Genomic DNA, 27,950 nt, shown 5'->3' on the forward strand with positions numbered 1-27,950 from the left:
GTGAAACCCCGTCTCTACTAAAAAATACAAAAAACTAGCCGGGCGAGGTGGCGCCTGTAGTCCCAGCTACTCGGGAGGCTGAGGCAGGAGAATGGCGTGAACCCGGGAGGCGGAGCTTGCAGTGAGCTGAGATCCGGCCACTGCGCTCCAGCCTGGGCGACAGAGCGAGACTCCGTCTCAAAAAAAAAAAAAAAAGAAACAAGTCACCAATACTCCCAAATCAGGAGAACAAAGACTCGGTGGGCTGAAGGCAGAGGGAATAACAGACCCCGCCCACCAAACAGGTCCCGCCCACACCGCCCGTCCCGCCTTGCCCGCCTGGCCCCGCCCACTAACGCATGAGCCTTGCCCCACCCTTTCAGGGTTCCCAAATCAGGTCGGTCTTTCTGCCCCTTCCCTTGCGGGTCGCACCCCACCCAGGACCCTCCCCCGCCCCAGGCTTCTTAGTCTTTTTTCTCATCTCGTGAAGCTTCCTGCACACCCGGAAGCAGATCGCGCGGGGAAACGGTCACAGCGCTCTGCGCGTCAGTTTCCGTCTACCTGGACTAAACATTTGCTTCGCCGGGTCTACGTGAATCGAACGTGCACTTGGCAGTCTTCCCTTGTCCATACCCGTTTCCTGGGGATCGCTACGGACCTTAGAATACCAGCAACAGCCCCTTCGCCCCAAGTAAGTCTGATAATTGCTTTCCTTTCGGTTTAAAAATCTCTCTGCGGCTGTTCCTTGCTCCCTGCCTTTCTGCCTTAGGACTATGTAGACAACCCCACTCAGGTCGTGTTCCTGCTTGAAACCCTTACTGGCCTCTGCTTCGGCCCTGCGCCAAGTCGAGCCCTCACTCGGGAGGTGGATTCCCACTCGATGCGACCCCCGAGTTCCTCCCTCGTCAGCCCCTGGAGGGGAGGGCCGCCGCCCAGCTCCTGAAGGAGCCGCTTCTCCTGCCAGGTCCTGGGATTCTGCAGACCCTCCTTGTCCTGAGACACCGTCCCCGCGCCACCTAGTGTGCTCCTCACGCCGGGTCCTTCCGCTATCCAGGCTTCCCCTTCACAGCCACTGCTTTTCCTGATCCCTCCGTTGGGGCAGGTGACCTGAGTCTGTCTTGTGACACCCAGTGTTCTTCCTTCCCAAATTTTACTCCACCGGAAATGTGCTCTTCCGGGAGGTGGGCATCTTATTCCTCCCCTTTCCTACTGAATGTGTGGGTGAGAGGGATCAGGAGAGGAAAAGACGGGGAACGACGAAGCAAAAGGAAAAACCGAAGAGAATGAGGGAGACCCATAAATACACGGCAAAATGGATGATAATTTAGGGATTTGCAGAGAGACAGCAAGAGTGAAAGAGAACGAATGGAGAAAGAAGCAGGGGGAGAAAAGCACATAGAGACATTTAGAAAAAAAGGGGGACCGGCCGGGCGCGGTGGCTCAAGCCTGTAATCCCAGCACTTTGGGAGGCCGAGACGGGCGGATCACAAGGTCAGGAGATCGAGACCATCCTGGCTAACCCGGTGAAACCCCGTCTCTACTAAAAAATACAAAAAACTAGCCGGGCGAGGTGGCGGGCGCCTGTAGTCCCAGCTACTCGGGAGGCTGAGGCAGGAGAATGGCGTGAACCCAGGAGGCGGAGCTTGCAGTGAGCTGAGATCCGGCCACTGCACTCCAGCCTGGGCGACAGAGCGAGACTCCGTCTCAAAAAAAGAAAAAAAGAAAAAAAGAAAAAAAGGGGGACCTTCAGAGAGATGAAGGGCAGCAAAATAGAGTGGGGCGGCAAAGGAGGAGGCACTGCAGACAGACAGTGGGGAGAAAGTAAAAGAGTTGGAACCGCAGCCGACAGAACTACGTGGTGCTGGAACTGAAAGAGAGGGCAGTGGGTGACAAGCAGAGTAGAGGGAGAGCCGCAGCAGGGAGGAAGCCTAGGAAGTTGGGGGTGCTAGAGAGTGGGAACAAAGGAGCTGTAACAGGTAAGAGGGAGTTTTAACAAGGGGAGCAGAGAGGGAGCTTAGATGGGGAAAAAGAGGCAGAAATACGTGGAGATTGGGGACTGTCAGAAAGATTGGGGAGGAAGAGTTCCAAGAGGTGAAGTAAGTTGCTGAGTATTGGGCAGAACAGACATAAAAGAGAAGAACAGAAAAGGGGAGGAAAGATGCAGCATACGAGAGGGAAACACGTAGTAGTGAAGAAAGTGGGAGAGGACCCTATCCAGATGAGTGATGAGTTGATTGGATATGGATGGTGGTTGTAATATTCTGATTTGTGACTTTATACTCTAAAATTTTTTTCTTTAAATTGTAATCATGAGCATGAAAATTACCACTTTTCTGTAAGGCTTGTGCATTTTGTATTTATTTGTATCAAAAGATATTTGGAATTTCTATTTAGCCAGAGGGCATTTAAATTCAGTCATTTGTGGTAACTCTTTTCTTCCCTGGGTTAGAGTAGAGGATAGAGAAAATGAGAAATGGGGCAATAAATGACTGTCACTCTCACTACAAGGTATGTCTTTGTTTTTTGTTTTTTCTTTTCTGAAACAGGGTCTTGCTCTGTCAGACTAGAGTACAGTGCCATGATCTCTGCTCACTGTGGCCTCAACCTCCCGGACTCAAGTAGTCCTTCTGCCTCAGCCTTTCAGAGTGCTGTGATTACAGATGGGAAGCCACCACATCAGGCCTACAAGGTATGTCTTTGTAGGAGTATTGAGAGTCTTATTTTTTTGTAATGGATTTTCTGCTTTTTTCTTTTTTTTTGAGACGGAGTTTCACTCTTGTTGCCCAGGCTGGAGTGCAGTGGAGCCATCTCGGCTCACTGCAGTCTCTGCCTCCCAGGTTCAAGCAATTCTCCTACCTCAGCCTCCCAAGTACCTGGGATTACAGGCATGTGCCACCACACCTGGCTAATTTTGTATTTTTAGTAGAGACGGAGTTTCTCCATGTTGGTCAGGCTGGTCTCAAACTCCCAAACTCAGGTGATCCGCTGGCCTTGGCCTCCTAAAGTGCTGGGATTACAGGCATAAGCCACTGCACCCGGCCTACTTTTTTCTTTGTAGTTCTTTTATTTATTTATTTATTTATTTATTTTTTAAGACAGAGTCTCGCTCTGTCGCCCAGACTGGAGTGCAGTGGTGCGATCTCAGCTCACTGCAACCTCTGCCTCCCGGGTTCACGCCATTCTCCTGCCTCAGCCTCCCGAGTAGCTGGGACTACAGGCACCTGCCACCACGCCCTGCTAATTTTTTGTATTTTTTAGTAGAGATGGGGTTTCACCGTGTTAGCCAGGGTGGTCTTGATCTCCTGACCTCATGATCTGCTCGCCTCAGCCTCCCAAAGTGCTGGGATTACAGGTGTAAGCCACCACGCCCAGCTGTAGTTCCTTAACGTTTAATTGATTGTTGTTTTGGAAGCTTGAGATAAGTGTTTATTCAATTTCTGCCTTTCTATAATTACTGACTTCTGAAATAAGGTTTGGTGGCATCCATTAATCAGCTGACATCATTCGTTTCTAAATGTTAAGTATTGTCATTTTTTTAAACTTTCACCTTATAATTCATTAAAATTTTCAAAAACTTTCCAAACTGTTAAAGTGTCCAATACAGTATAGACATCATTGTGTACATTAGATTCCCCAGAACTTCTTCATTTTATAACTGAAAGTTTGTACCCTTTGACCAACATTTTTCCATTCTCCCCCCTACCAGTTCCTGGCAACAACTGTTCTACCCTGTTCCTCTGAATTGGATTGTTTAAATTCTGCTTATGAGGTCGCACAGTAATAGTCTTTTAGTGTCTGTCTTATTTCACCTAGCGTATGTCTTCTAGGTTCATCCATGTTGTTGCAAATAGCAGGATTTTCTTCCTTTTTATGGTTGAATAAATCCATTATACATATGAACGCATAATAAATACACGTACGCATAGAGATATGTATACAGACACATAACACATTTTCTTTTTTATTTTTATTTATTTCTTTATTTGAGATGGAGTCTCACTGTGTTACCCACGCTGGAGTGCAGTGACATGATCTTGGCTCACTGCAACCTCTGCCTTCCAGGTTCAAGTGATTCTCCTGCCTCAGCCTCCCAAGTAGCTGGGACTACAGGTGCGCGCCACCACACCCAGCTAATTTTGGTACTTTTAGTAGAGACGGGGTTTCACTGTGTTTTCCAGGATGGTCTCAAACTCCTGACCTCAGGTGATCCGACCGCCTCTGCCTCCTAAAGTGCTGGGATTACAGGCATGAGCTACCATGCCAGGCCACTTGGTCTTTGTGTAGGAATATATTATTCTTGCATCCCCCTGGTGCAGTGGGCTGTCTCTCCACATGCTGAGGTCTTCCCTGTGGCCATGGTTGTGGCACAGAAAGGAATGTCTTGTTTCCAAGCATTGAACGACAGATTTTTCACTTTCAGATTTGACTTGTAAAGAAGTAATTATATTGACTGAGAGAGAAGCCCAGAAGAGGAAGAAGAGGCAAGAAAAGGAGTCAGGGATGGCTCTTACACAGGTAAAAGGATATTCTCAGTGGATCATTCTATCTCCTTCCTTTTTGAAATGCGACGCATTGGGATTGTGAATCTTCTCTGAGTCTGAAGCATCCTGCCTGACGTGTTTACTGCCATTCCCCCCATGCCTTCCCTCAGTTTCTCTCATCTCACTTAGATTCTATCTCACTGAGACCTAGTGACTTGGGAAGAGGCTGCACTGGGCATGGTCCTGGGAACGGCTCACACCCAGACATGGATAGAGACGGGGTGTGGGCCCCGCAGTGTCAGAGCTGTTGGCAGCAGAGATGGTTTAGAGGCAAAATCAGGATGCAGTCAGCTCTCTGTAGACCAGAAGTAGAGAAGCTGCATGCAGAAGGCACATATTAATGTGCACAACACCTCATGAATTCTGGAAAAGAGGCCTGTCAGGGGAGATCTTTTCTGCCTAATTGTATACTACATTTGAAGGTGTATGAATGAGTCACTGTTTCTAACTTCAAAATCTTAATGACTGGGAATGGAATGGACAATTAGATACACACATCAGTGATAAAGGGTGTTTCATTTTATCATTGATTTTTTTTTTTTTTGAGATGGAGTTTTGTTCTTGTTGCCCAGGCTGGAGTGCAATGGTGCGATCTTGGCTCACTGCAACCTTCACCTCCCTGGTTCCAGTGATTCTCGTGCCTCAGCCTCCTGAGTAGCTGGGATTACAGGCACGTGCCACCACGACTGACTAATTTTGTATTTTAGTAGAGACGGGGTTTCACCATGTTGGTCAGGCTGGTCTCGAACTCCCGACCTCAGGTGATCCGCCCACTTTGGCCTCCCAAAATGCTGGGATTACAGGCATGAGCCACCATGTCCAGCCTATCATTGATTTTAAAATATAAAATCAACCTGAATGTCAGATTCATTTAGCCATTGTCACCATATCCGTCCTACAGAGACTGCGGTGTTCATGCTGGGACTCCTAGTAGCAGTTGTTTTATCTAAAAAGGTTATAATTTTGCTCAGATATAGGAGCAGAACTTCTTCATTATTAGAGAAGATGGAGCCAAATTCTCTCATTCCACCAATTATTACTGAACATCATATTTCTTTTAAACATCACATAATATATTTATTTGCAGTAAAAGTCCAAGTAGAGATGCAGTTTGGGCATTAAGAAGGTGGCATAACATGAAGACGACAGGAAAATAATATTTTATTATATATGTAATTCATGCTATGTTAGATTTTAACTGTTCCTGTCAAAAAAAAAAGGGTACTGGGCCAGGCACGGTGGCTCATGCCTGTAATCCCAGCACTTTGGGAGGCTGAGGCAGGTGGATCAAGAGGTCAGGAGTTCAAGACCAGGCTGGCCAAGATGGGGAAACCCTGTCTCTACTAAAAATACAAAAATTAGCTAGGCATGGTGGCAGGCGCCTGTAATCCCAGCTACTTGGGAGGCTGAGGCAGAGAACTGCTTGAACCCCGGGGACAGAGGTTGCAGTGAGTGGAGATTACACCACTACACTCCAGCCTCAGCGACAGAGCGACACTCCGTCTCAAAAAAAAAAAAAAAAAAAGGGTACTTGTGAGATGATGGATATGTTAATTTGTTAAACTATAGTGACTTTTTTACTATCTGTACTGTAATATCATGTTGTATACCTTACATACACCATAAAATTTATGAGCAAACATAAAACATGGGACATCAAGGAAACATTTCAGTTTTATGCTAAAAAAAAATTTATAATCTAAAAAAAGGACATTGACTAGGCGCAGTGGCTCATGCCTGTAATCCCAGCACTTTGGAAGGCCAAGGCAGGCGGATCACGAGGTCATGAGTTAGAGACCAGCCTGGCCAACCCCATCTCTGCTAAAAATGCAAAAATTAGCTCGGCGTGGTGGCGCATGCCTGTAGTTCCACCTACTTGGGAGGCTGAGGCAGGAGAATCCCTTGAACCCAGGAGGCAGAGGTTGTAGTGAGCTGAGATCGCGCCATTGCACTCCAGCATGGGTGACAGAGCTAGATTCTGCCTCCAAAAAAATAAAATAAAATAAAAATAAAAAAAGAATATTAAGGCATATATATTCCAAAAATTTAACTACAGAATATGAAATGGCTCCTAGAATGCAGAAAAAAAAAAATTGCGCAAAGAATGAAGATTATTTTATTTTGATTTCTACAAAATAATGAAATGGAAATACAAAGAGTTGTCATTTTCCCCAGATCTTCAAAATCTAAAAGAAACACAGTTGCAGGTTTTGTTTAAATGAGTGGGAAATCTGATGTGATGTTGGTGGGAGAGGGCCCCTTTGCAGCTCAGGGTAGTGGGGAATCTTGCCAGATCTAGCAAAGCAGGAAATGCACCATCCTGGAGGAAGTGATCACTCTTTCAAGTGCCCAACCTGGGGAAACCCAGTTTCCTTTCCCTATCACATCATCCACCATCCCTCATGTTTCTGTGGGGAGCTACTGTTGTAAGTTCTGTGGCAAGAGTCAGTGAGAGGTGTCGAGTTGCATTTACGCGTCATCATGAGATTTCAGAAAACAATTCTTCAGTGAGTGTTCTGCTGTGAAATTTTATTTTGCAGGTTTTGAAGTGTACATATTTTTATGTTAATAAACACTAATAGTTTGTTTTGCATCCTCTTTGGAACAATCCCTAAATGAAGACGTATGGGTCTTTTACCGGTTTTTGCTCTGTCGCCCAGGCTGGAGTGCAGTGGCCGGATCTCAGCTCACTGCAAGCTCCGCCTCCCGGGTTTACGCCATTCTCCTGCCTCAGCCTCGGAGTAGCTGGGACTACAGGCGCCCGCCACCTCGCCCGGCTAGTTTTTTGTATTTTTTAGTAGAGACGGGGTTTCACCGTGTTAGCCAGGATGGTCTCGATCTCCTGACCTCGTGATCCGCCCGTCTCGGCCTCCCAAAGTGCTGGGATTACAGGCTTGAGCCACCGCGCCCGGCCATTCTTTTTTCTTTTTTACTGTTTTTCTTTTATTGTTTTACAAAGAATGTCACCGTGGCTGCCTGTATGCATGCTATCTTCTCCACAGATGTCTGAAGTTTCCTCTGGGTTGGGCAGTTTAAAGAGTGAGGACCTCTTTTAGGATGGCATACCGCAAAAGCAAAAATAAATAAATGTTTGCTTTATGTTTTTCTGAAGGCCTGGCTCACAGTGTGATTATAAAATACTATGTTTCTTTTAGATCTAAGGTTTTCTTGCTGACATTTTCTTTGAGTGAATCTTTTTTTTTGATGATGAAGTCTGGTTCCGTTGCCCAGGCTGGAGTGCAGTGGCATGATCTGGGTTGACTGCAACCTCCGCCTCCCAGGTTTAAGGGATCCTCCTGCCTCAGCTTTCTGAGCAGCTGGGACTATAGGCACTCACCACCACACCCAGCTAATTATTTTGTATTTTTAGGAGAGAGGGGGTTTCACCATGTTGACCAAGCTGGTCTCAAACTCCTGACCGACCTCAAGTGATCTGCTTGCCTTAGCCTCCAGAAGTGCTGGGATTACAGGCATGAGCCGTGGAACCCAGCCTTTGATTATATTATGACTTTCAGTAAAGCTTGTTTGTTTACTTACAGTTAAGTAATGTTAGATATATTCACATTATTTATTGGACTCCCAGAATACATACGTTCTTGGTGCTTGATGGTTTGCCATGAGCCCCTTATGCTCTCTTCATTTTGTTTTGTTTTTTGTAGTTTTTGTTTCTCTCCCTGTCAAAATCCCCTTTGAGTTCGCCACTTCCTTCTTCTGCCTAAGTCAGCTCTGTTGAACTCATCTAGTGACTATTTCAACTCAGTTACTCTATTTTTAGCTTTAGTCTGTCTTTCTCTCTCTCTCTCTGTCTCTTTCTCCCTCCCTCCCTCCTTCCTTCTTTCTTTCTCTCTTTCTCTTTTTTTGAGACAGAGTTTCACTCTTGTTATCCAGGCTGGAGTGTGATGGCGTGATCTTGGCTCACCACAATCTCCGCCTCCTGGGTTCAAGTGATTCTCCTACCTTAGTCTCCTGAGTAGCTGGGATTACAAGCATGCACCACCATGCCTGGCTAATTTTTTTGTATTTTTAGTAGAAACTGGATTTCACCATGTTAGACAGGCTGGTCCCAAACTCCTGACCTCAGGTGATTTGCACTCCTCTGCTCCCCAAAGTGCTAGGATTATAGGCATGAGCCACTGCACCCGGCCATTTCTCTCTTTCTTTCTCACTTTTTCTTTCTCTCTTTTTCTTCCCTCCCTCCCTCCTTTCCTTCCTTCCTTCTTTTCCTTTCCTTTCCTTTCTGTTCCGTTCCGTTCCTTTCCTTTTCTTTTCTTTTCTTTTCTTTTGTGGCAGGGTTTCACTCTATTGCCCAGGCTGGAGTTCAGTAGAATGATCCATCTAAAAACAACAACAACAACACACACTGAATTATATTTTTCTGATTGGGGATTGTGTCCTCTCTGGGCCTTTGCTTGTCATCTCCTAATTGAAGAGGTTTGCTGGTTTCTACTCAGAAGCTCCCCTGTTATCTGTCTGTGCCATTGAAGACTCTGGTGCTGCAGTCAGCTATGGTACTAGATCTTACCTAGTGTCTTTATGTGTTACTGCACACACTGGTTTATGTCAATCATCTTTTTTTGCAGTGGCCCCTAACCTTTCATCCTGTTCCTTTCAGTGATTATATTCAGCAAGACAGAAACGAGTTGATATGGCTTTGGTTGTGTCTCCACCCAAATCTCATCTTGAATTTTTAGTAGAGACGGGGTTTTACCACGTTGGCCGGGATGGTTTTGATCTCTCAACCTCGTGATCCGCCTACGTCAGCCTCCCAAAGTGCTGGGATTACAGGAGTGAACCACTGCACCCGGGCTGTGGAAAGCAGAATTTAAGAGTGATGAACTAAGATGTTTGGCAGAAACACTCTCAAAGCAAATTGTTCAGGTTGCTACATGGCTTCTCTGAACTGTTTATAGGAAAATGGGAGAAGAGAGAAATGAATTAAAAACAATTTGTTTTCAAAGCCCAATGTAAAGATTTGGAAAATTCTCAGCCTGGCCATGTAAAGAATTAAAAGTGTATTTAGGAGAGAAAACCAAGAGGGGTGTAGCCAAGTGGCCTTGGACAAGGAGATTAGTATGGATAGAAGTAAGCCAGGACCTGATTATTGAGACAATGGGAGAATCATCCCAAAGGCATTTGAGAGACCTTTGAGACTGCTGTGCCCGCTGTAGGTTCAGAGTGCCAGGGCCTTGAGGGCAGGATAGTTTCAAGGGAGTGGCCCGGGGTGCCCTTTGGACATGGGAACTCCGATACCTCAGATCTGTGATCTCTGTATTTCAGAGCAGAGGTCCTTAGCTACTCCACCTGTGGCTGAAGTGGGACCAGGTATAGACCAGCCACCAATCAAGAGGGCACACGCTGTTGGGAGCCAAAAAGGCCAAAGGGATCGTGATCAACTCAGCATTCCACTGAAGGCTATATGATCAAACAGCAAACTGTTTATCATGAATGCAGGATGTGAGCAGACTCACGACTGCGCCTGCCACCAGAAGGTTTGCTGAGGGCCATTACTCCCTGGCGCTGGGCTCCTTGAAGTTATCTCTGGGAAATCTAGCTCTTATTGGTCGAAGGATGCAGTCTTGCAAGCTTGCTGTGATCCAAAGGACTGACTGACAGTTACCGACAATCACCCCCGCTTCTGGTTATCTCTTTTACCTAATAAATTTGGAGGGCTGAAAACGCTCAGGGCCCTTGTCCACTAGAGGTAAGCTGCCCCCGACCCCTTCTTCCAAATATACTCTCTTGTCTTTGTCTTTTGTTCCCGTGTTTGCCCCTTTTGTTCAGTCCACCAGGGATCGAGGTCGGTTACAACACACAAACTGTAAACCTTGGCAATATGAACACAGTGGTAACTAAAAGTGTGCAGAGGGCATGAGATGTGGACTCGTGGCTATTTCCATCTAGATTTTAAAGAATGCCTCAGAGATCCTTGGAGCCTAGGCATAGAAATGCCATAGGAGTGAGGCTGTCCCTGGAAGTCCCCACTAGGGCAATGCTCAGTTCTAGCTGTGGATGCAGGGCCAACTTCAGAGTCCCTGTTAGGGTAAGGTCCAGTAAAGCCCTGGGAGCAGGGCCACCGATGAGACCCCAAAACTGTAGAGTCACCGGTATGTGATTCCAGCTCAGGAGAGCTGCAGGCACTGTGAGAACCTCCATGTGGGGTGATCCCAACAAAACCCGTGGGACAGGGATCCCCAGGATGTTGGGACCCAACGTCTACTCCAGGATGTCTAGAAGGTGGGACATGGAGTCAAAGATTATTGTCAAGCCTTAGTATTTAATGTGTGTGTCCTGTTGGGTTTCAGCCTTACATGGGAACAGCTATCTCTTCTTCCCTGTTTCTCCCTTTTGGAATTGAAATATCTAACCTGTGTCTGCCCCACCATTGTATTTTGGAAGCACATAACTCGTGTGATTTCATAGGTTCACAACTAGAGAGCAGTTTGCCTTCAGATAAATGCACGTTTGAGTCTCACCCATATCTGATTTAGATTATAGTTAGGTACAACTCTAGACTATAGGCTTTTGAATTGGTTGTAGAAATAAGGCTTTGGGAGCCATTGGGATAGAATGTATTTTGTCTGTGAGAAGTACATCAATTTTGGGGACCAGGGGTGGAATGCTATGGTCTGAGTTTTTTTTTTCCTCCTCCGTAATTCATGTTGAAACTTAATCCCCAGTGCCCAATCTTTAAATATTATGAGGCATGGCCTTTAGGAGGAGATTGGATCACGAGAAGTCAGCCTTTATCAGTGGGTATGGTGTTCTCGTCAATGATCAAAAGGCTTATTCTACGGAGTTCACTGCTTTTGGCCCTTCTGCCCCTTCTGTCATATGGGGACACAGCATTCGTCCCCTACGAAGCAACAAGACCATCTCGGAAGCAGGGATCATCCCGCACCAGACATCAGTCCTGCTGGCACCTTGATCTTGGATTTCCCAGCCAGCAGAATCATGATAAATACATTTCTACTGTTCATAAATGACCCAGTCTGTTTTACTTGGTACAGCAGCACAGAGAGACTAGGACATACCATAACCATAATTTAACCGTTCGTTTCTTTTGATTCAAGACTCATTCTCAGACATCTGGGGTCAGATGCCTGCTGTGCCATTTTCAGGTTGTTGACCTAGGTGACTTTTTAGCATTTTCTGTGACATAGTTGTCTCCTAGTAACATGGGAAAAATATCTATCTATCTATCTATTATGTTGTTATTTGAATTAGAACATGTAAAGCATTTGGAGTAATGCCCAGCACATGGGGAGTGTTCCAAAACTTTAGTCATTGCTGTTGCTCTGGTCATCACAGTTTTTAGTTTCTGACCTTTCTTTAAAGCTGCTATGGACATTGTCATCTCGGAGACACCACTCTTATACTAGCTCATCTGGACACTCAGTTGATATATTGAACATAATATCTAACACTTATACGCATAACCACTTATTCATTTCTTTATGTATTTCTTGCATTGTACACAAAAATGAGAAGTGTACACTGATTTACAGGATATCATAATCTCCTATTGAATTTTATAACAAGCTAAAATTAGGGACACATGACTTTTTCACAGATGCCTTGCGTGGATATGTGAAAACACACACTTCAAGCAAATTGATGTGACAATTCTCTCCTCTTGTCATTTTATGTATAGATAAGAGCTCTCCCATTACTCCTTGTTGAAATGTGTTTTTCTTTTCAGGGACCTTTGACATTCAGGGATGTAGCCATAGAATTCTCTCAGGAGGAGTGGAAATGCCTGGACCCTGTGCAGAAAGCTTTGTACTGGGATGTGATGTTGGAGAACTACAGGAACCTGGTCTTCCTGGGTAAGCATAATTTTGCTCTGGAAGTTAAGATCTGCCTTTGTGCATTTTTGTGTTTTCTCTGTTGTCCTTCTTGGGAGCCCCTCCATTATTTGACTGAGACTGAAGCCTTGTTGACTCACAGATAAAAAGCTTCATAATGTTGCATCTGGCCTTTCACTTCCCATATCATCACACTGCCTCCTTTTTGAATATCTTCACTTGTTGTCCTGTGCCCATAGTATAATTACCGTATTTAGGTATTAGTCAGTATAATGCTACTTCTTTTTTTTTTTTTTTAATGGAGACAGAGTCTAGCTTTGTCACCTGTAGGGACTAGTCCCACAGGGTCGGTGGGTTTTTCTCCCCGTGTGCAGAGACGAGAGATCGTAGAAATAAAGACACAAGACAAAGAGATAAAAGAAAAGGTAGCTGGGCCCAGGGGACCACTACCACCAAGACGCAGTCACCCGTAGTGGCCCCGAATGCCAGGCTGTGCTGTTATTTATTGGATACAAGACAAGGGGGCAGGGTAAGGAGTGTGAGCCATCTCCAGTGATAGGTAAGGTCACGTGGGTCACGTGTCCACTGGACAGGGGGCCCTTCCCTGTTTGGCAGCCAAGGCAGAGAGAGAGAGAGAGAGAGAGAGAGAGAGAGAGAGGGACAGGAGACAGCTTACGCCATTATTTCTGATATATAGTCTCTATATATTAGAGACTTTTAGTACTTTCACTAATTTTGCTACTGCTATCTAGAAGGCAGAGCCAGGTTTACAGGATGGAACATGAAAGTGGACCAGGAGGGTGACCACTGAAGCACAGCATCACAGGGAGACGGTTAGGCCTCCGGATAACTGCGGGTGGGCCTGACTGATGTCAAGCCCTCCGCAAGAGGTGGTGGAGTAGAGTCTTTTCTAAACTCCCCTGGGGAAAGGTAGCAGGTGTTTTTCCTTGGCACTGACGCTACTACTAGGCCACAGTCTTCTTGGCAATGGGCGTCTTCCCAGATGCTGGCGTTACCGCTAGACCAAGGAGCCCTCTAGTGGCCCTGTCAGGGTGTGACAGAAGGTTCACACTGTTGTCTTCTGGTCACTTCTCACCATGTCCCTTCAGCTCCTATCTCTGTATGGCCTGGCTTTTCCTAGGTTATGATTGTAGAGCGAGGATTATTATGATATTTGAATAAAGAGTAATTACTACAAACTAATGATGAGTGATACTTATATATAATCATATCTGTGATCTATATCTAGTATAACTCTTGTTATTTTATATATTTTGTTATACTGAAACAGCTCATGCCCTCTGTCTCTTGCCTCAGCACCTGGGTGACTTGCCACGCACAGTCGCCCAGGCTGGAGTGCAATGGCATGAACTCAGCTCACTGCAACCTCCGCCTCCCGAGTTCAAGCAATTCTCCTACCTCAGCCTCCTGAGTAGCTGGGACTACAGGCTCACACCACCACGCCCGGCTAATTTTTTGTATTTTAGTAGTGATGGGGTTTCACCATGTTGCCCAGGATGGTCTTGAACTCATGAGCTCAGCAGTCGTGCCCACCTTGGCCTCCCAAATTGCTAGGATTACAGGTGTGAGTCACTGCGCTACTTCTAAATAAGTCTCTCTGTTTTCTTCCAAAGTCAGAATTTTAACTATTCTTTAGGCAAGTATATACCCACAGCTCTGCAAGCACAAACCCTGCTGCCCCATGCTCATAACTCTTTGCCTTCCCCTCATGCCCTTCCTCCTCCCTTCCTCTTCTGAACATATTACTTTGGTCCAGATGGACTATCCAGTCACTTACTAGCGTGTTAATTTTACACTCCCATTATTGCAGAACTCCCTCACCTTCCATGCTACACTCAGCGTGTAAGGGATGACGCCTACTCATTCACTTGACAACTTTCTGAGAACACTGCCTACGTCAATATGTGCAGGGGATGATGACTCAGATACCGTTATTCATGAAGGATGACTGAATAATGTTTTGGCAACACACCTTGGCTCTTGAAGTATTTCTGTTTTTTTTCTTTTTTTTGAGACGGAGTCTCACTCTGTCGCCCAGGCTGGAGTGCAGTGGCGCGATCTTGGCTCACTGCAAGCTCCGCCTGCCGCGTTCACGCCATTCTCCTGCCTCAGCCTCCTGAGTAGCTGGGAATACAGGCACTCACCACTACACTTGGCTAATTTTTTTGTATATTTAGTAGAAACGGAGTTTCACTGTGTCAGCCAGGATGGTCTTGATCCCCTGACCTCGTGATCCACCCGCCTCGGCCTCCCAAAGTGCTGGGATTACAGGTGTGAGCCACCGCAACTGGCCGGCTCTTGAAGTATTTCTTTCCACACTCTTGGTATTTGGGTGACCAGTTATCTGCACTACCTGTTTGGCCAGTTTTATTTAAAAACATGTTTGATACTGGAAACCCAGGTTCACGTCTTACTTTCTTTGTAATTTGAGTGTAGATACATAAATCCTGTGGGCAGACTTACTGTCCTTATTTGTAAAATAGTGATAATTTATCTTAAGATTTTAAAAAACAAGTTAGTACTATTTGCTAGCTTAGAATATTGCATGTTTTATAGTAAAGACTCAGAAGTCTCTTTGTTTAATAAGGTATATCAACATTATTTCATGTTTATAATGAGATGGCATATTAGCTTTAACTTAGTGTGGCTATGTATAGCAGATACTATAGATAGGGTGGTTTGAACAACAGAAATTCACTTTTCACAGATCTGGGTGATGAGCAGTCCACATGTCAGAGCCAGTCACTTTGGTTCCTGGTGTGGGCCCTTTTCCTGGTGTATCATGGCTAACTCTGTGTCCTCACATGGCAGAAGGATTGTGATGCAAAAAGCAAAAGCTTTTTCACATCTATTCTAATTCCTATTCTGTTCCTGAAATTCTACCTACCATGCTGACCTAATTGCCTCCCAAAGTTTTCACACCTCCAAATAATACTACATTGAGGATTAGGACCCTAACATATGAGTTTTGGCAGACATAAGTCAATATAGCTGACTTGCATTGCTTGTTAGTGTTGCAAATGTCTATCTTTTTATGGAAATAGATAGTTTTTTGTTAGTTTGTTTTTCCGAGACAGAGTCTTGCTCTGTCACCCAGGCTGGAGTGCTGTGGCGCAATCTCAGCTCAGTACAACCTCTGCCTCCCAGGTTCAAGCAATTCTCCTACCTCAGCCTCCTGAGTAGCTGGGATTACAGGTGCGCACCACCATGCCCAGCTAATGTTTGTATTTTTTTTTTTTTTTTTTTTTTTTTTTTTTTTTTGAGACGGAGTCTGGCTCTGTGGCTCAGGCTGGAGTGTGGTGGCACGATCTCCGCTCACTGCAAGCTCCGCCTCCCGGGTTCACGCCATTCTCCTGCCTCAGCCTCCCGAGTAGCTGGGACTACAGGCGCCCGCCACCGCGCCCGGCTAGTTTTTTTGTATTTTTTTAGTAGAGACGGGGTTTCACCGTGTTAGCCAGGATGGTCTCGATCTCCTGACCTCGTGATCCGCCCGTCTCGGCCTCCCAAAGTGCTGGGATTACAGGCTTGAGCCACCGCGCCCGGCCTAATTTTGTATTTTTAGTAGAGACAGGGTTTCATCATGTTGGCCAGGCTGGTCTCAAACTCCTTACCCCGTGATCCACCCACCTTGGCCTCCAAGAGCTGGGATTACAGGTGTGAGCCACCGCGCCCAGCCAGAAATAGGTAGTTTTAGAACAGGTTTAATACTTATGTAATAAGTATTCAGAAAAATAACTTAGTTTTATAACTTCAAAAAATTCTTTCTCATTTTCCCGGTACTATTTTTGATTTATAATTTAGCTTGCCATTTACATAGATCATTAATTAGTCGAACTTGTTGATATTTAGCTGTAATTTGACATTTACTTGTGCACAATAAATGTGTGTAAATATATATATAACTGTTTTTTCTTCTGAGAGAGCCATATGTTTGCTGCCAGTTGGTGTAATGATTTGGGGGCATGGTGGAAAAATACTTCTTTTAGTGCTAATATATGTTTGCACAACATGAGTCTTGTGGTCATTGAATGTTTGAAACCAGATTTCCTTAAAATTAATTTGAATTACATGTGATTAGTGTTTCTTTACTGAAGAATTCTACTCCTTTTTTATTTGTAAAAATAGAAGATCACTGTGGTAAAGTTTGGTAACTGTCTAGTATAAACGTTACTTTTAGTGTAGTATGTTTTCAATATAAAATATTTACGAATAGTAGTTATTTAAAACAAACAAACAAAAACAAATAATACTAGTTATTTTTAAAACCCATGTTCAGCCAGGTGCAGTGGCTCACTCATGCCTGTAATCTCAGCACCTTGGGAGGCCGAGGTGGGCAGATCACGAGGTCAGGAGTTCGAGACCAGCCTGGCCAATATGGTGAAACTCTGTCTCTACTAATAATACAAAAATTAGCCAGGTGTGGTGGCATGCGCCTGTAGTCCCAGCTACTCAGGAGGCTGAGGCAGAAGAATAGCTCAAACCCAGGAGGTGGAGGTCGCAGTGAGCCAAGATTGTGCCACTCCACTCCAGCCTGGGCAACAGAGCAGGACTCTGTCTCAAAAAAAAAAAAAAAAAAAAAAAACAACAAAAAAACCCCCATGTTCATTATATTTTGTAGGTATCCTTCCTAAATGTATGACCAAGGAATTGCCACCAATAGGGAACAGTAATACAGGAGAAAAATTCCAAACAGTGATGCTGGAAAGACATGAATGTTATGATATTGAAAATTTTACTTAAGGAAAATCCAGAAAAATCTACAGGACATTGAGTTTCAATGGAAAGATGGTGAAATAAATAATAAAGAAGTGCCAATGACCTATAAAAACAATCTTACTGGTAAAAGAGGTCAACATAGTCAAGAGGATGTAGAAAACAAATGTATTGAAAATCAGCTTCCATTAAGCTTTCAGTCACATCTGACTGAACTGCAGAAATTTCAAACTGAAGAGAAAATTTATGAATGTAATCAATCTGAGAAGACAGTTAATAATGGTTCCCTAGTTTCACCACTTCAAAGAATTCTTCCAAGTGTCCAAATCAACATTGCTAAAAAATATGGGAATGAGTTTTTGCAACTGTCATTACCCACCCAACTTGAGAAAACACACATTAGGGAAAAACCTTACATATGTAATGAGTGTGGCAAAGCCTTTAGAGTGTCTTCAAGTCTTATTAACCATCAGATGCTACATACTATGGAGAAACCTTACAAATGCAACGAATGTGGCAAAGCCTTTCATCGGGGCTCGCTACTAACAATACATCAGATAGTCCACACAAGGGGGAAGCCATGTCAATGTGATGTATGTGGCAAGATCTTCAGACAAAATTCTGATCTTGTAAATCACTGGAGAAGTCACACCGGAGAGAAACCATACAAATGTAATGAATGTGGCAAGTCCTTTAGTCAAAGTTACAACCTGGCAATACATCAAAGGATTCACACTGGAGAGAAACCTTACAAATGTAATGAGTGTGGGAAAACCTTCAAACAAGGGTCATGCCTCACTACACATCAGATAATCCACACAGGAGAGAAACCATATCAATGTGACATATGTGGCAAGGTCTTTAGGCAGAATTCAAATCTTGTAAATCACCAAAGAATCCACACTGGAGAGAAACCATACAAATGCAACATATGTGGAAAGTCCTTTAGTCAAAGTTCCAACCTGGCAACTCATCAGACAGTTCATAGTGGAAACAAACCTTACAAATGTAGCGAGTGTGGCAAAACCTTTAAACGGAGCTCAAGCCTCACTACACATCAGATAATCCACACAGGAGAGAAACCATATACGTGTGATGTATGTGACAAAGTCTTCAGTCAACGTTCACAACTTGCAAGGCACCAGAGAAGTCATACTGGAGAGAAACCTTACAAATGCAATGAATGTGGCAAGGTCTTCAGTCAGACTTCACATCTTGTGGGGCATCGGAGAATTCATACCGGAGAGAAGCCTTACAAATGTGATAAATGTGGCAAAGCCTTTAAACAGGGCTCATTACTCACTCGACATAAGATAATTCATACCAGAGAGAAACGTTACCAATGCAGTGAATGTGGCAAGGTCTTTAGTGAAAATTCATGTCTTGTAAGACATTTAAGAATCCATACTGGGGAGCAACCTTACAAATGTAATGTGTGTGGCAAGGTCTTCAATTACAGTGGAAACCTTTCAATCCATAAGAGAATACACACGGGAGAGAAACCTTTCCAATGTAATGAATGTGGCACAGTCTTCAGGAACTACTCATGCCTAGCACGTCATCTAAGAATTCATACTGGGCAGAAACCTTACAAATGTAATGTGTGTGGCAAGGTCTTCAATGACAGTGGAAACCTTTCAAATCATAAGAGAATTCATACTGGAGAGAAGCCTTTTCAATGTAACGAATGTGGTAAGGTCTTCAGTTACTACTCATGCCTAGCACGTCATCGGAAAATTCATACTGGAGAGAAACCTTACAAATGTAATGATTGTGGCAAAGCCTATACTCAGCGTTCAAGCCTCACTAAACATCTGATAATTCATACTGGAGAGAAACCTTACAATTGTAATGAGTTTGGAGGGACATTTATCCAAAGTTCAAAACTTACAAGATATCACAGAAATCCTACTGGGGAGAAACCACACAAATGTAGCCATTGTGGTAGAACTTTTAGTCACATAACAGGCTTGACGTACCATCAGAGAAGGCATACTGGAGAGATGCCATACAAATGTATTGAATGTGGCCAGGTCTTTAATTCCACTTCGAACCTTGCAAGGCATCGGAGAATTCATACTGGAGAGAAACCTTACAAATGTAACGAATGTGGCAAGGTCTTTCGTCATCAATCAACACTAGCACGCCATCGGAGTATTCATACTGGAGAGAAACCTTACATGTGTAATGAGTGTGGCAAAGCCTTTAGAGTACGTTCAATTCTGGTTAATCATCAGAAAATGCATACTGGAGACAAACCTTACAAATGTAATGAATGTGGTAAAGCTTTTATTGAAAGGTCAAAGCTGGTGTACCATCAAAGAAATCACACTGGAGAGAAGCCATACAAATGTATTGAATGTGGCAAGGCCTTTGGACGGTTTTCCTGCCTCAACAAACACCAAATAATTCACTCTGGAGAAAAACCTTATAAATGTAATGAGTGTGGTAAATCTTTCATTAGTCGCTCAGGCCTCACTAAACATCAGACAAAACATACTGGAGAGAATCTTACAACAAAACTCAATGTGGAAAGGCCTTTAGATGTTCTCCTAACTTCTGGGTTCAAATAATTCACATTTACTGATATAGCTTGTACATTTGACGCTTCTGTCTGAACTTCATGTGGAATTTTAATCCCGTGTATTGGAGGTGGGGCCTGGTGGGAGATGACTGGATGACAGGAGTGAATTTCTTAAGAGTGGTTTAGCACCACCTGCTTTTTGCTCTTACTGGGATAGTGAGTTCTGGTGAGATCTTGTTTTTTTGTTTGTTTGTTTTGTTTTTTTGAGACGAAGTCTCTCTCTGTCACCAGGCTGGAATGCAGTGGCGTGATCTTGGCTCACTGCAACCTCTGCCTCCCAGGTTCAAGTGAGTCTCCTGCCTCAGTTTCCCTGAGTAGCTGGTACTACATGCGCACACCACCATGCCTGGCTAATTTTTTTTTTTTTTTTTTTTTTTTNTCTGGTGAGATCTTGTTTTTTTGTTTGTTTGTTTTGTTTTTTTGAGACGAAGTCTCTCTCTGTCACCAGGCTGGAATGCAGTGGCGTGATCTTGGCTCACTGCAACCTCTGCCTCCCAGGTTCAAGTGAGTCTCCTGCCTCAGTTTCCCTGAGTAGCTGGTACTACATGCGCACACCACCATGCCTGGCTAATTTTTTTTTTTTTTTTTTTTTTTTTGAGGCGGAGTCTCGCTCTGTCGCCCGGGCTAGAGTGCAGTGGCCGGATCTCAGCTCACTGCAAGCTCCGCCTCCTGGGTTTACGCCATTCTCCTGCCTCAGCCTCCCGAGTAGCTGGGACTACGGGCGCCCGCCACTCGCCCGGCTAGTTTTTGTATTTTCAGTAGAGACGGGGTTTCACCGTGTTAGCCAGGATGGTCTCGATCTCCTGACCTCGTGATTTGCCCGTCTCGGCCTCCCAAAGTGCTGGGATTACAGGCTTGAGCCACCGCACCCGGCCCAATTTTGTATTTTTAGTAGAGACGGATTTTCATCATTTTTGCCAGGATGGTCTTGATTTCTTGACTTCATGATCTGTCCACCTCGGCCTCCCAAAGTCTGGGATTATAGGCGTGAGCCACCAAACCCGTCTGAGATCTTGTTGGTTAAAAGTGTATGGCAGGTCAGGCATGGTGGCTCATGCCTGTAATCCCAGCATTTAGGGAGGTTGAAGTGGGCAGATCACTTGTGGCCAGGTGTTCAAGACCAGGCTGGTCAACATAGTGAAACCTTGTCTCTACTAAAATACAAAACTTAGCCAGGCATGGTGATGCATGCCTGTAATCCCAGCTACTCAGGAGGCTGGAGCATGATAATTGCTGGAACCCAGGAGACAGAGGTTGCAGTGAGTCAAGATCGTGCCAGTACACTCCAGCCTGGGTGACAGCGAGACCCTGTCTCACAAAAAAAAAGAAAAAGAAAAGAAAAAATGTATGGAACCTCCCTCTCTCTTGCTCCTATTCTTGCCATGTGATATGCCCACTGCCCCTTTTCCTTCCACCATGATTTTAACATTCCTGAAGCTTCCTCAGAAGGTGAGCAGATGCCAGCACCATGTTTCCTGTAAAGCCTACAGAACTGTGATTCAATTAAACTTCTTTATGAATTACTCAGCTTCAGGTATTTCTTTATAGCAATTCAAATATGGCCCAATACATTTACACATGCAGTAAACGTAGCTAAGTTTTAAGGTAGTGTTCACTACTCACTTGTCATAAGAATGTACATACTGGAAGGCTGAGCGCAGTGGCTCACGCCTGTAATCCTAGCACTTTGGGAGGCTGAGGTAGGCAGATTGCCTGAGCTCAGGAGTTTGAGACCAGCCTGGGCAACAGAGTGAAACCCCGTCTCTACTAAAATACAAACAATTAGCTAGGCATGGTGGCGTGTGCCCATAGTCCCAGCTACTTGGGAGGCTGAGGCAGGAGAATTGCTTGAACCCGGGAGGTGGAGGTTGCAGTGAGCCAAAATCACACCACTGCACTCCAGCCTGAGTGATAGAGCAAGACTCTGTCTCAAAAAAACAAAACAAAACAAAACAAAAAAGCAAAAAAAGAATATACATATTGGAGAGAAATTACTGAAGCGCAGTATGTGTGGCAAGAATTCTATTCAAAGATCAAAACTTGTGGATCTATAGATAATTCAAAGTGCAGAGATGCTTTACAAATGAGAAAAGTGTGGCAAAACCTTTACCAGAGTTCAATCACTACTGGACATAAGGGAATTTATACTGATAGGAAATCTACATGTATGTGCCAGAGACTTTCCCCAGGCATCAGAACTCACTAGACATCAAAATATACAACTTTGAGAGGAACCACACAAATGTAATGTGTGTGCTAAGGCTTTTACCTGAACATCGAAATGGAAACCAGAGTGTTCATACTGAAGAGCTACCTTACAAATGTAACAAATGTAGTAAGACTTTTTAAAAAATCAAATGTTCGGCCAGGCATGCTGGCTCACGCCTGTAATCCCAGCACTTTGGGAGGCCGAGGCGGGTGGATCATGAGATCAGGAGATCGAGACCATCTGCCTTACACGGTGAAAGCCCGTCTCTACTAAAATATGAAAATTAGCCAGGCAAGGTGGCAGGCGCCTATAGTCCCAGCTCCTCAGGGGGCTGAAGCAGGAGAATGGCATGAACCTGGGAGGCGGAGCTTGCAGTGAGCCCAGATCGCGCCACTGCACTCCAGCCTGGGCGACAGAGTGAGACTCTGTCTCAAAAAAAAAAAAAAAAAAAAATCAAATGTTCATGCTTTTGTGTGCTGAACATGAAAGGAACTTTAAGCAGTAGTGTGTTTTCAGTGTTTACCAAATTCATACTGGAGAGAAACCTTACAAATGTAATCAGTGTGGTAAAATTTAAAACCAGTTCTCACAACACACTACACACATCCTTGAAATTATACGAGGGATAACCAAGCCTGCTTCTCCAAGCTTGGCCTGGAATATTACATACTACACAATAACTACAAAACACAATTTGTTAAAACTCAAGACAGTATGTATGTCAAAGGAGCCAGAACATGTATGGAAAAGGCCAATTCAGTTTATAAAATATTGTATTCAATTTGAGGTTTTTGTTTTGTTTTGAGAGAGTCTTTGGTCTTTCCTCCAGGCTAGTGTGCAGTGGCATTATCTCAGCTCACTGCAACCTCCACCTCCCAGGACTTTTCACATTCCCCACCCCGTTTTTTTTTTTATGATGATTTTCACTCTCCAGTGCCTTTGTCTTTTTAAAAATTTGTTGGAGAAAGCATTTTAGAAGAAAATGAGTCTCTGTCCTTAGGTTTCCTCTGATCTCTTGTGGCTAGGACAGTTTATTCCTAGGGAGGGAGGTCCAATGTTATTATTGGAAAGCTCACATTTTGCATGTTGTGAAGTCTCATGTCCTGCGGAGAGAAAATGAGGGGAGAAAGAGAGCAAACAGCAAATAGAAAAATAACAATTTCGGAAAATTGACATGGTCCATATTACTCTGAAGTTCATACATCAGTAGCCAGGTATCAAAGTGCCTTATGTATGTAAATAGGTTCTGACATTTAAGTTGTCTAGCTTTGGTTCTCAGGGCTTTAAGAAAGCACAGCTTAGTTTTTAGTGATTTTAAATTAGGAAAATAGGGGATGAAAGAGGGAAAAAATTAAAACATTATTTTGGAGACTTATAGCCCAGAAAAGTTAGAATTCAGTTCAAACTGTAGAAAATAATAAAAACTGAAAAACAATAGGCAAGACTAGAATAGAGTCTCACAACAGATGTACTGTAGTTTTGAAACATAATTTTCTCTCTCCAGTTCCCCATTTTACTAAAGACCAATCATGGTATGACTGATTTGCTTTATTATACTTGGCCTGTTTATACGTATAAGTGCAGCAAGAATCATTATTTTTCACATAGGCTCTTTATATTGGCTTTGATGGAAGTTTGTTCCACAAAAGGAATATCAGATAAGGCTTTTTAAAAGCCAAGTCCAGCCATTGCCGTGTACCCCCAAATACCTATGAGCTGGGTGAATTCCTCTCCTCTTCAGGTCCCAAGATAACTTGGAGTTCCTGGGCCTATCAGAAAGGGACATTCTTTACTTAACTCAGAAATCCTGTATAGGGATGCTGTACGCAGGGTATGAGGCTAGTTTTCCGAGGGGCTTTAAATGGCTCCATAAGTCAAGTTTGATTCCTTAAAGGAAAACACACCATTTCAGTCAAAGCCTTGGTAAAATAACCATTTTCTCTAATGGTGTTGTGTTGTAAAAGAAAACTTTTTTTTCCTCCCAAGACAGGGTCTCATTCTGTTAACCAGGCTGGAGTGCAGTGGTGTGATCTTGGCTCACTGCAACATTCACCTCCCGGGTTCAAGCAATTCTTGTTCCTCAGCCTCCCAAATAGCTGGGATTATACGCATGTGCCACCACACCTGACTGATTTTCATATTTTTTGTAGAGATGGGGATTTACTATGTTGGCCAGGCTGGACTTGAACTCCTGGGCTCAAATGATCCACCTGTGTCAGCCTCCCAAGGTGCTGGGATTACAGGCCTGAGCCACCATGCCCATTTGCATAAGTGCAAAAAACTTATTGCACTTATGCAAATGACTATGTTGCCATAAGTTATGAATACTCACAAATAGTTTCCAAATTCCAGAGAATTCAAAAACAGAGAGACAAATATGCACCAAATTTGTTTACAGGAGTATTCTTTCCTCAATTGTTAAAACCTGCCAACAGCTCATAAGAAAAGTTTCCTTGTCTCTGAAAACCAAAACAAAGGATCAGCAACTTTTTTTTTTTTTTTTTTTTTTGAAATGGAGTTTTGCTCTTTTCGCCCGGTTGGAGTGCAGTGGCGTGATTTCGGCTTACTGCAACCTCTTCCTCTTGGGTTCAAGCGGTTCTCCTGCCTCAGCCTCCCAAGTTACAGACACATGCCACCAAGCCCAGCTGATTTTTGTATTTCTAATAGTAGAGATCGGGTTTCACCATGTTGGCCAGTCTGGTCTTGAACTCCTGACCTTAAGTGATCTGCTCACCTAAGCCTCCCAGAATGCTGGGAATATAGGGATGAGCCACCACACTCGGCCAAACCACCTTTTGAAGAGGATCAAAATAAGACAACAACTGTCCGTAAATTATAAAAAAGTCTTAGGACAGCCACTATCAAAGCCACAATTTACTAGAACTTTTGGTTACTTCTGTGGCATACAACAATTTTACATAATTATAATTATTATACATGAAGTCATATCAGAATTACAGGAGTTTCTCATAATTTTGGAACACATGCCAATAACATTTATATACATACAGCCCAAAGAAAGCCAAACATCATTTCACATTTGACAATGCTTTCTGTATGACTTTTATACCAAATAAATTGGATGTGACTCGTTTGGACTTCAGGGAACTAATATCAAAAGATTAATGAGGACCCAATTTAAAATTTGACAAAAAATATTTGACAAACTTTAAAGTGCTTGGTATCACAAAATAGGATCAGAGGTCATTGTAAAATAAGTCCTTCATTTAACCAAAGTGATACACAAAGATTTCAAAAAAAGGTGAAAACCTTTATTTTTTGAGAGAGGACACTTAATTTCTCAAACAATAAGCCCTAATAAAGAGAGCATGAGGCCAATTAAATTTGTTATTCAAAATTTTATGAACAATCTAAAATTTTAATCATCTTGCCCATAAGATATGATTTCCATAAGCCTTTTTACAACCGTTATAATCTTTATCAAGGAGTGGGTCAATACTCCAAGAAAACCTTGTTAATCTGACACAGAGGCTCATATGCTGGTCTTGCATCAGTGTGCCTTTGACATTAATGGTTAATTTGTAGAGAAACTGAATTTGTTTTATCTTTCCAGGTAAGCTCTTACAATTTCATGTGCCTGCCTCTGCTGTAATAGCCCCTGGGCCTTGAGGAGTTGAATAGTTTTACTTTCTTGTCCTGTGTCTTACGAACACAGTTTATTTTGATTGGCATCTTCTATTAGGTCTGAAGATGAAGCTTTAACTGCTGTCAGTGTTTAAGATTTAGGAGGACTTGGTGTCCTTTTTAGACCCAGGCGTCAAAGCCCTGTAACTTAGTGACACAAGGACTTTAAAAGCACATACTGGCCAGGCATGGTGGCTGACACCTGTAATCCTAGCACTTTGGCAGGCCAAGGTGGCAGATCACTTGAGGTGAGGAGTTTGCCACCAGCCTGGCTAACATGGCGAAACCTCATTTTTACTAAAAATGCAAAAAAATTATCTGGGCATGGTGATGTGTGCCTGTAATCGCAGCTACTGAGGAGGCTGAGGCACAAGAATCCCTTGAACCCATGAGACAAGTTTGCAGTGAGCCAAGATTATGCCACTACACTCCAGCTTGAGTGACAAAGTGAGACTGTCTTAAAAAAAAAAAAGCACATACAGAAAATTATGTGGATGTAATAACCTTAATTTTAAAAAACTTTTTTAATCTCAGTTTTTTTCTAACCAAACAAAACTTAGTAATTATGACATAGGAATTAGTTTGATAAAGTGTAAGATCTGTTTATTAGGCCAGTTATCGAAAGGCAAAAGAAAAAACCTTCTGCAGTGCAACTGCTGTCTCCTATGGAGAATATTACATTGAAAGGAAACTTGTCCTTTAGACCTCTAGGATAAACCATTTTGTTGTTGTTGGCATGAGGCCACAACAGTTAGAAACTAAAAGAAAAAACTTACAGGAGCTGAAAATTAGTTGAAGGATAGAGTTATTATTTCAGGCCTTTTAAAAGAGGAGAGAAAGCTGCAAACAGCAAAACACAATAAAAGTTGAACTTTGTGTAAAAAAAATTATAATGTCTTGTAATTTATTAAGAGTAAAGCAATACCTTAGGAAAATTTTGTATTTTGATCCAATTATTTAGTCTATAAGTGATTTTTTTTAAAGATCAAAACCCAGTCACTAGAAATACCATTATAGTTTCCCCTTAATTTATATACAACTTGAAATATAAAAGGTTTTTTCCATAAATCCCCTTATTAATGACTTACATAGACCATTCATGACATGCTTGGGCACCCACCTCTTCACCTTGCTTCTGCTCCTACTCATTCCTCCCTTTATCCAAACTCCAATTCCCTCTGCTATTTTCCTGCCTCAATAGTATTTGGCAGGGATAAGTATGAAATTTCTTCATCAATAAGTGCAAACAAAAATGTATGCTGGCAATTCTTAAGATGTTTCTAATATTATTTTACCAATACTTTTTTTTTTTTTTTGAAATAGAGTCTTGCCCTTTTGCCCAGGTTGGAGTTCTGTGGCGTGATCTTGGCTCACTGCAACCTCTGCCTCCCTTGCGTTCAAGAGATTCTCCCACCTCAGCCTCCCAAGTAGCTGGGGTTACAGGTGCCCACCACCATGCCTGGTGAATTTTTGTAGTTTTAGTAGAGATGGGGTTTCACCATGTTGGCCAGGCTGGTCTCAAACTCCTGACCTCAGGTGATCTGTCTGCCTCAGCCTCCCAAAGTGCTGGGATTACAGGCATGAGCCACCATACCTGGCCTATTTTACCAATACTTTTAAAGCTAACTTATTAAAGATTTTACTTAAGTCATGTGAACTTGAAAAACATTTTGGCATATTATTTAATTTATGAGTACTCTTTAAGCCAATTTGGTACCTTGTGTCCAAAACACAACAAAATACGTGTACAAACACATTAGCACAAACATATATTCTCATATAACCAAAGATCATATAGCTTTTACTTCAGAACTCTAGCCATGAGATATTAGTAGAAACTCATTGGTTTTCAAAAAGAGTAACAAAAAGAAATGGCAAACAGTGGATTTTATCTCAGTAGAAAAGTAACAGTAGACTTCAAGCAGGCAGAAAAGAAAGCAAAGAGATAGAGAACTTGGGGACTTTATAGTTGCAGGCTGACCTTTGGGCTCTGAATTTTCCTTGATGTACTTGTGCACAACAAGACCATGTAAGTTCATGTCACACAAACACTTGCAAGAAGAGGTGCCATAAAACCAAAAGAGTGCCTGAAAGGGGGGTCATTCTTCTTCTTTTCTCCTCATTCTTAGATTATTTCATTCCCACTTTTTTTTTTTCCTTAAAAGGAGAAACTGGCCGGGCGCGGTGGCTCAAGCCTGTAATCCCAGCACTTTGGGAGGCCGAGGCGGGCGGATCACGAGGTCAGGAGATCGAGACCCTCCTGGCTAACACGGTGAAACCCCGTCTCTACTAAAAATACAAAAAACTAGCCGGGCGCGGTGGCGGGCGCCTGTAGTCCCAGCTACTCGGAGGCTGAGGCGGGAGAATGGCGGGAACCCGGGAGGCGGAGCTTGCAGTGAGCCGAGATCGCGCCACTGCACTCCAGCCTGGGCGACACAGCGAGACTCCGTCTC

The 27,950-nt window shown here is 43.5% G+C and overlaps 2 protein-coding genes across 2 annotated transcripts in view; both read left to right on the top strand.

Moving 5' to 3' along the window:
• Positions 1-320: 320 nt before the first annotated feature.
• Positions 321-19,899, top strand: ZNF836 (zinc finger protein 836). Its single transcript, XM_017864738.1, is given in 6 exon segments — positions 321-670; positions 2,526-2,668; positions 4,400-4,494; positions 12,220-12,346; positions 16,965-17,075; positions 17,078-19,899. Coding segments are annotated over 4 exon segments (2,808 nt in total). The 5' UTR covers positions 321-670; positions 2,526-2,668; positions 4,400-4,479; the 3' UTR covers positions 19,633-19,899.
• The window catches only part of ZNF616 (zinc finger protein 616), a 57,511-nt gene continuing 41,825 nt past the window's right edge, over positions 12,265-27,950 (top strand). The window contains exon 1 of the mRNA XM_017864765.1: positions 12,265-12,346. The gene's annotated coding sequence lies outside the window, so the exon portion shown is untranslated. The remainder of the gene's footprint in view (positions 12,347-27,950) is intronic.

This window comes from Rhinopithecus bieti, unplaced genomic scaffold (assembly GCF_001698545.2).
Source record: "Rhinopithecus bieti isolate Rb0 unplaced genomic scaffold, ASM169854v2 scaffold_2723, whole genome shotgun sequence".
In the NCBI taxonomy this organism is placed as follows: domain Eukaryota; kingdom Metazoa; phylum Chordata; class Mammalia; order Primates; family Cercopithecidae; genus Rhinopithecus; species Rhinopithecus bieti.